Consider the following 9801-nt stretch of genomic DNA (forward strand, 5'->3'; position numbering starts at 1 on the left):
TTCGCCATGATTTATTCGAAGGCATTTACAAAGAAAAGTACAGAAACGAGGAAGAAATGATTCACAGTGGCAGTCGGTGAGATGATTCTTAAATTTCTTATATTGAAGGACAGAGCACTCTTTAAAAGTGGTTGGGATAGGGAAGGTCTGAGCGAGTGGAGTTCCCTAATTTCCACTGACCCCAATTAGGTTTTGCCTCCAACCCTTTTCAAATAAGAGGTTGTCCGTACAGATAGATCGTTTCTCGATGGGAAAGAAGTGAAAATACATTTCGTTGGTTCTGATTTTGGTAACTCGATAGCAAAGGAGAAGGTCAATGATATCTAAGTCAAGACCCCTATCACAATTTAAAATCAAGAGGACTGATATTACCCTAAGGAAATTAGGGTTAACCTGAAGAGGAGAAAACCCTAATTTATTGAAGACATAACAAAAGAACGAGTATAAAAGGAATCTAATTATGTTCAAGTGAAGAGCAGAGAAGAGAACCTCCCCTGGAAGGAGACCTTCACCAGATCTTTTAACCCTGAGGGAGACATCGTTTGGGATGTTGTTCCTTGAACGGATAACATCTAAATCAAAGGGAACCATTAAAAAAGGGGAAGAAATTTTTAAGTATAAAATTCCTTTCTTCTAAAGATAGTAGCAAGAGAATGGAACTAACCTTGGAAAAGGAGTTCGCAAAAGTACCCTATAACAAAGCAAAAGTTGAATCGTAAAGGGAAAAACTCGTCGAAGAAAACCCAGGAAACTCGCCGGAGAATACAGGTAGGTGATAGAGATAATCGAAGAAGATGACGTTGGAGGATGAAGGTGAGAAAGGTGGAAGAAAGGCAAAAAGTGAGAAGTTGGGGTTTTTAAAGTGAAAGTGATTCAATGTCCAAGAAGCTATGGTAATAATGGTGCAATAGATCTCAAAGCGTGAATCTCTGAGCCGACCATTCGTTTCCCCACGTCACCGCTTCGAGCCGTCATTTCATGATTATGTCCTTTCGATAATCTCACCCTAATTAATTAGGGAGAGATTATGGGGGCGAATGAGGATACCAAAAAATGACCTGGGCCAGGTATGATCCAGATTGCTAATAACAGGTTGGGCAAGAGTAACCGCTCTGGACCAAGTCTTCACTGGTCATGTTGGAAGCCTGATTTCAGATAAAATGAATTGAGCCCATAACCAAGAAGAGCCCAGAAGAACGGCCCAGTGTAAGGAGTTAGTTGGGAAGCTTCTAAAAGATCTGTGACAACCTATATATAGATTGAAAATAGAGGGAAAAGAGGTTGGAAAATCTTTGAAGTATAGTATTACTCTTTCTAAATTGAGAGTGAAAATTTCTTGCATCTTCAACCACATACATATGATGTGTGTGTGTGTATATATATATATCTTCACACACCCAGGACATCACTCATTTTCTTCCCTCACATTTATAGTTATAGGCCCATATATTCTGCGCAACTATTACACAACACATAAAACACACATATTGCCTTTCTTTTTCTTTTTTCATACCTCACTTACTACCCTCACTTTTATTCTCCCTCAAGTCTTACAACACCCAGACACAAATAGCACACAAATCACACTGCTACACAGTCCACACGCTATTCTCATTTATTACTACATTATTTCTAGCACCATTACCATACTACATATTTATCACACTATTACCACACCCCATAGTCAATTTTGCTTCCATCACTATTTTGACTTCCTTGCCAGTCCTGTCCTACATCATTTTCCTTCTAATTGATTTTTTTTTTTTTGGACACCGTGCCCCCCTAAATTTAAATTCGGGCTCCACCCCTGCCCTATTATCTCCAAGACGATTGATTTAGAGGCAACAAGGAAACCAAAGTTTCAACCTGAAATAAGTCTTCAGCCAACAGGGTTTCTAATATTTAAAATAAGGATGTTTCTTGCTAGATAAAAATAAAAATTAAATTGCGAAAGTAACCATAGGATGGTTCTACATTACCAAGTTGTAAGGTTTCTAGCAAACTTATCAATTACAAATGAAATAACAATTCAAGTCGAGACAATATATATTGGAACTGGCCACAAAAATTAACAAATATTAATTACATGACTCGTCCTCCCAGCAATACTGCAAGTTACTGGAGGCCTTCTTGGACTAAAGATGTTCTCTTTTTCTCAAAATATGCCTCAGCCAATTATTCTACATTGGCAAAAACTTCATTTTCCATTCCTCTTCCTTTTCTTTTTTCTTTTTCTGTTGAAAAAGAGCCTTGCACGGATTTTTTTTCCCAGGTGTGGAGGACCAAAATATTGACCTGAAACATCTTCTAGCGAGGAGCCAAAATTGTTACAGTTAATTGATTGACTGAACACGATTCAGGCTTGCTTGATGATGAATCTACCCTAGGAAACCTTCTTCCATTGTAAAACCCAGGCTCTTTTGGTTGAGGCAATGCACTCTCACTACCCAACATCAGAACCACAGATGACATGTTTGGCCTGTCTTCAGGACTTTCTTGCACGCACAATAGACCGATATGGATTGACCTATATGCTTCAGTAAGATCAAATGAATGCAATATCGATGCATCAAACAGTTCCAAAAGCTTGCCTTCTTTATAAAGTTTCCATGCCTATACAATTGCGACCCCATTTTTGTCAGTGACCGATGAATCAAAGCATTGAAATAATACATAATAGCTCTTGACACTTACATGTCCTATGAGGTTGAGGTTATGGTCTGGATGCGAAAATCCTCTGTTTTTGCTCCCACTAACTATCTCAAGCACCAATACACCAAAGCTATAGACATCCGATTTTACCGAGAAGAATCCATTCATTACATACTCAGGTGACATGTAACCACTGTAGGAAGTCAATAAAAAAGAAATCAATTTCGGAGCAACACAAGTAGCATATTCAACATATTTAAATTTCTTTTTTTTTTTAATTTTTTTTATAAGTATATTCAACATATTTAAAGTTCTTACTGTGTTCCAACCACTCTATTTGTATTTGCTTCCATTTCATCACCTCCAAAACTTCTAGCCATGCCAAAGTCTGAAATTTTGGGGTTCATATTGTTATCCAGTAAAATATTGCCAGCCTTGAGATCTCTGTGGATAATTCTCAGTCTGGAATCTTGATGAAGATAATTAAGTCCCCGAGCAATCCCGTTGATAATGTTGTACCGCTTAGGCCAATCCAATAACATGCTATGTTTTTTATCTGCCCAATTTTTCCATCCAATTAATTCATGATGCTATTTAGTAGGATTCATGAGGCTAAATGAAAAGTACTTTAATAAATTCAAATCTATGGATAATCCTTGGGAGCAAGTTCAAGCAGCTGCACTTGTTACAATGAAATCAGAGTATCCCATTTCCCATCTTCAATTGGGAGGGATGTGGCACTTGACCTTTCTCCCAAGGCTTTTGATAATAGCATCCTCCTAAACATCACTCCACAAGAAGTGGGGAATTTGGATAATGCATAATGAAAGTAACTTGGCAGGACTAAGTTTAGATATTGAAGACTATCAAAAATTACAAAAGACTAAATAAAGCAAGTTTTCAAGTGATACAAACCGAAAATGAAGTAATCCATGCTTTTGTTGGGTAAGTATTCATAGATCAACATCCTTTCGTCATCTTGAATGCAACAACCTAGAAGCTTGACGAGGTTACGGTGCTGAAGTTTGGAAATACATAGAACTTCATTCTTGAATTCATCGAGTCCCTGTCTTGAAATCTTTGAAAGTCTCTTCACAGCTATTTCTTGTCCCTCTCCTAACACACCCTGAAAATTATCATTCTGAGAATTCCATTTTCCCTTTTTTGTTTCCCTGGCACTCAGTGTGCTATTCTACGTGGAGATTTTCTCCAATAGGTATATTAAGACAATTAGTTCGTACTTCGTAGTACAGAGTCACAGATGTGGAACACCCCAACTTTGAGATCAAAGTGGTGTCTTTGCAGTACTGTTTGTCTATGACCAGCAAGGCAAATCATTTGTGCAGTTCGACAAATTTTTTTAGTAATATGCTATGTGCCCTCGTGCACTGGGCCAACACTCTTACCATCCAAAGAGGCATACACAGGCCTTTGACCAGAAAAGTCTAGATTGAATCCTTGAAAAGAATAGTACTTATTGACACTGTAAATCATTCAGATTGAAGAATTTTAAGTTTGAGAAAGTTTCAGAGATATTAGTGACTGAAAATTATTTATGCAAATACTGGTTTGGTGCCTAGAGATGGTATCATAACAGAGTTGCTAGCAAAAATCTATTTTTCCTAATTGCTCCATAGCTTTATATGAATATCATTACCTTGTAGACAGGTCCAAAGCCGCCCTCTCCAAGCTTATTGTCAATCAAAAAGTTATTTGTGGCATTTGCTATTGTTTCAAAGTCAAATAATGGCAACTCTAAATATGTCCTCTCGTTTTCACTGGCGTAATCTCTATCTTGACTGAGTCTAATCAGTCCTGCAGAGTAAGAAATGAACTTCATATGAATAAACCAAGTTGTACACATTCCTTGAACTAACATGTATGAGAATATGGCATGGATCCATAAATTGGATAAACCATTCAATAACACCCCAAACTAAATTCGTTAAATTATTCTTCCTAATGGATCACACTAACTCCATTTCCAGAATGGTATGGTGCGGCACGCTTAATTTCAGTGGCATCATGAAAATCATTTGATTAAGAAGAAATAAAAAGAAACTAGTAAGCAACATCAGTGGGTAGAACAAGAGATGCCCCACTGTTGTCCTTTGTTATATCAACAGAAAATAAAGTGAAATGATGTCAAACTTAAGTTACGACAGACACCCTAGATGTACTTTTAGCAGTATTTATTTGTTTCTTTAATCATTTACCTACTTCCGTAAATGTCATCTATCGTGGTGTTGCTGTAACTCCCCGTACAAAAACCATATTGGTTCCTAATAGAGAGGATTAGGATTGAGACCCACAATCTGAAAGACATTTTAGTAGATTATTTGCCAGAAATAAAAAAATTAATAACTTTGGTTGGATGACTTTATCAATAAGTTTCACTAAGAATACGGAAAATGAAAATCACAAAGTTAATAGCATTCAGAAAGCTTAATTTTGGTTCTCTTCACTGTACGTGAGCCATCAGATTATAGCAACCTGCCCTTTTTGTAAGGCTAGAGTGGCTCATTAATATCAGGAGGCACAGAGTGAATCCAAGATAAAGTAGCAAAGGAAATAAATTTGAAAATCTTGACATTTAATGCTGACAAGACACGAGAAAGACATAAAATAGAAAACTTCGGGTCGGATTTGCCTTGGTAAGAATTTGAAGTTTTCTTTGCTAAATAGGAAGGAAAAGTAATTTAAGTGTTCTAGATATGCTACCTTCTCTCTTCAGTTTCCTCTTCTTCAAGAAATGCAAGACCAGGAATAGGCCCATGAGTAACACTGCTATAAGTAATATAGGAATGATTATAATCCTCACTCGTCCATTTAAATGGGTGCTTCTATGTGTATCTGCACAGTCAAAAAAAAAATTTTGATAGGTAATTCACAGTTAAAATTTACCGTACTGTAAAGCAACTATAATTTAAGGCAGGAAAAATATGAACTAAACAGCAGTAAAAGAAGGCACAACCATGAAGCGGACATTCCAATTTGACTAATCTTAAATACTGTAAAGCATGTTCTTTTTTCAGTTTAGGACTCACCCCAAAACTGATAAGATAATCCATGCCTAGGTACTGTATGAAGTGCAAGAAATTTTGTTAGAGCTTCCTATAACTCTTCATTTATGCCTCCTTTCACTTATAAAAAAATAAATAAAAAATTATGCCTCCTTTCTACAACTCCGCTAGAAAAGTTGTTAAAAAGAGGGCAACTTTCATTTTATTTCCACAGAGAATGTAAAAGCTCTCAACTACATGTTAGGGAATATATATCTTACCTAACTCAGAGGAGGCCATTCTTATGTAAATATCTTGCCCTTTTTCACTGAGGTCCCTAATATCAATCAGGTCATCAAACCAAAGCAAGCAGCCACTTCCTCCTGCTGTTACTTCTATATTTGCATAAGCCATACAAGTACAGTTATTCAAGCATACAACCTCACATTCCTTGAGGGACATGCTCCTATTAAACCAGGAATACCGCGTGTCAGGCAATTTAACACCAGAATACTTGAGAAATCCATTTGATGATCCATTGTGGCAATTCAAGGGTGTTCTGCGAACACACCCACCTGACCAATCTGCTGCGTCCCAATCTTTTGGGTACCTTGGCACAAACTTATCAAGACACCTACATACTGGGAAGTTGCCAATGTTGCAGCTACCATACGCCTGACACCGCCCATAAAAATCGCAGTCATCTGATGGATTATTCCCGTAGACTGTCCAATCCTGCGTTTTATAATTCCATATCAAGCGCTGTACAATTCCATTCTGATTGAAAACCCGCCGTGAGAGAACTGAGCTATTAACAAGCTCATATTCATAATACACCTCCTGCTGATCAAAAACAAAATGGTACGTGAAGATGCTGTTTGGTTTTAAACCCACTCCGCCACTAAAGCGGAGACCATTCCATGGTCCAACACGATACCGCTCAACCAAACCTTTCAGGAGGAAAAATTGTGGAAATCCATGAAGATCAAGTCCAAAAGAATAGTCACCTTTAGAAGGGTCATCACTGGACTTCCATGACCATATATGCCTATCAATTCCAGTTACTAGGTTCTTTCCAAACTTCATGCCTGGCAACAAAGTGTCAAACGGATAATCAAAACTCTGCCATAGCAGATTCTCATCATTTGCAGCATCATTTGCACCTTTGACAACAAGATTACCCGAATCCAAAAGCTGTGCAACTGGGTTCACTGCGTTGTTATTTGATGATGATGAGTTTGAAGAAGACCAGAAGATTGTGTTTGTACTATTGACAAGCACGAGAATTCCTCGGTCGGTGAGCTTTAAGACACCTCCTCCTGAGGTATCGGTAAGTGGAGTATCTCTGTTTGCAACCCAAACCACAGTCCCATGAGATATTTTCTTGTACCATATTCCCAAATATCGATTCCTGGAAGTACTACCTGAGGGGGTGAAAAATCCCAGTTCAAAAGTTCTGTCTGGAGTGACCATGGTTTGCCCATCTGAAAGAGATTGAGTTGAAGTTATAGTGTCCAACTCTACTGCATCGGAGGTTATTGTTAACATGGAAAACATAGAATAAAAAGAAAGAAATATGATAAAGCCATAATTCTTTGATGATTCACTCATGCTTCCCATAAGAATTGTGGTTAACCCACACACTCTCTTCCTCCCTTTCCCCAGGAGAAATTATTACATGGTTCATGTAATAATCTTGGTTATGTATATTATTATGCAGAATAATCTTGGTGTATGTATATTAATGGTTCGAATCACTTGACTTGATCGGTGGGATGCAGACGTTTGACAGAGAATATAGGACTCACTGTTAGTGCAGAGTAATCTTATTCTGTATTTTTTTTTTTTTGTTCCTTTATTTCCAAGAGTCTGACTCTTGAAGTATATATTGTATGCATGACATTGACTATAACTATATATATATATATATTTTTTTTCTCTTAATTGATACTCAACACTTTCCCCCGAAGGAATTGTTTATAACCCAAGAGAGTACTTTTTTTTTTTGACCGAAGACATTGAGTATAACAATCAATCATTTCTTTTGAATACTAACACCACCTATGAATGGCGTAATTTCTTCAAATTGTTGGTGGCCGTTGACTTGCATGCAACGACCAAGTCACGACCCAAGAGTTAGAACGTATATGACCCGCGGGGATAAGATAAATCAAATTAAGAAGTTTTGCAAATTAGGGTTAAGCAATTCTATTTATTCTTATTTTTATAATATTTTAGTCTTAGGATTATTTTATTTTAAGGTTCTTAGAATCAAACTGTTTTTTCAATCTGTTTCTCACTAGATGACAACTCTTTTGATTTAGCACTTATTGAAGTTGTATGCGAAGACTTGAAAAAAATGATGGAGTGAATACAGACATTAATGACAGTTACCAACCTTCTTTAACATCGCGGACAGTGATATTCGCCGCCAATCCCGTGTATCAGATTGTCGTGTTGTTAGACCATCCAAAAGACCTGTACAACACTGTTTGAGGACATTATTGATTACATAATATATATATATATATATATAGGAAGAGAGATAGAGATAGAGATAGAGATAGACCTGTATTTTTTGGTGGAAATTTCTATAGCACTTTTGTCCCCTATTTAAAAAAGTGTGCAAAAAACGCCCATCAATTAATATAATGTCTATTTTACCTTTTTACTGTTCCAAAAATATCCCTACTAAACCTTACTTTCCACCCTCAAAATGGTAATTGTAATACCCCGTATTTTTAAAGAGTTTATTTAAATTAATTTTGTATTAGGTTAATTATTTAATGTATAGATTTATTCACCTTTTAATTATGTATGCTAAATTATTAAATTAATATTCTTTATTTGTGCATGTAATATTATTTGTATGTTTTTTTTATTATAATGTTAATTTATATATTTTATTGGTTATGTTTTAGATTAATTAATATTAATTAATTAAAGTATTACATTTGTCTTGTAGTATAATAATAATAACCATAAAAATAATATTAAAACAATGTCATGATGTCAATTTAATCTTAGGATAGAATTTCATTTACTAGGGTAGAATTTTATGCCAATTATTTGACTTAGATTTAATTGCCTTGAATTAAATTAGGTGGGAGGTTTTGATAGTTAATGTAAATTTAGATATTTGTAATATTTATATTATATAAGTTAGTATATATTAGTTAGCTAGCTACAATTTGAAGCAAGTCACGTAAGTAGAAGAGAAAGAAAAAATAACAGTGAGCCATTTTAGAAGAGTAAAAGGAAAAGAGAGAAAAAGAAGCTTGGGCTGGTGTAGGTGATTTTACCCGACTACCCGTAACCGGCGAATTTGTTTCAAATCCATAAGGCAAGTTATTATCTACTTTTCCCCTTTGAATCCATAAATTAGTTATTTAATTTATTTAGATTATTTTGGAGCATAAAGAGCATTCTAGGATTTTAATAAATTATTATTTTTGTTTATTAAATTAGTGAAATATTAATTATTTAAGGTGGTAGATATTATTTTATTAGCCTATGTAATTAAATATGGCTAAAAATAATTATTTAAGGCTTCAGGAATGTTTTTAGAATTTTCTGGAATTTTTTGGAATTTTTCGGCGAGATTCCGGTCACCGGCAGTGGGGAAGACAACTGGAATAATCCGGTGTGATGCGGCGCATTGGGGTTAGTGTGAGTACAGATCAGCGGCCGTTAGACGGGTTGTTGATCACTGGATCAATTCGGTGTAGTACAGTACACCATAGATGGGTTGTTGATCACTAAATCAGTTAGGATCAGTAGATTAATCCAGTGCAGCACGCCCACGGAAACTTGATGCAACCAACGAACCAGAAAGCCCACGTCAGCAGGACGCATCAACGCGTGCGTTGCTGATGCCAGACGCACGTGGGGGCGCGTGTAAAGAAGGTGGCGGCGCGTGTGGGAAGCTTTGGGAGGCACGTGAGGGCGCGTGTGAGACCCATACAGCTACTGGAAAAGTCCAGAATACCCCTAGGGATTGTTTTGTAATTTCCAGAACCTTCAACTTGCATTTTTGGGCTTAGGGTTGGTAGTTACGGGTTTAACGGGACATTAAATTATTATTTTTATTACCCGTTAATTATTATTATGTCCGATTAATATTTCTAGTCATTAATGGTATCGTTTA

General features: G+C 36.3%; 1 protein-coding gene across 1 annotated transcript; it reads right to left on the reverse strand.

The window, feature by feature from the left end:
- Nucleotides 1-2216: 2216 nt before the first annotated feature.
- LOC132307767 (G-type lectin S-receptor-like serine/threonine-protein kinase At4g27290) lies at nucleotides 2217-7202 on the reverse strand. Its single transcript, XM_059805619.1, has 6 exons — nucleotides 5936-7202; nucleotides 4310-4467; nucleotides 3568-3778; nucleotides 2971-3208; nucleotides 2695-2845; nucleotides 2217-2613 (listed from the first exon to the last, which is right to left on the reverse strand). The coding sequence occupies exons 1-6, from the start codon at nucleotides 7200-7202 to the stop codon at nucleotides 2308-2310; spliced, it is 2331 nt and encodes a 776-aa protein (XP_059661602.1). The 3' UTR covers nucleotides 2217-2307.
- Nucleotides 7203-9801: the final 2599 nt, after the last annotated feature.

This window comes from Cornus florida, unplaced genomic scaffold, assembly GCF_030987335.1.
Source record: "Cornus florida cultivar Cherokee Brave unplaced genomic scaffold, ASM3098733v1 CherokeeBrave_3.0.0_Hap2_Chr05, whole genome shotgun sequence".
Classification (NCBI taxonomy): Eukaryota; Viridiplantae; Streptophyta; class Magnoliopsida; order Cornales; family Cornaceae; genus Cornus; species Cornus florida.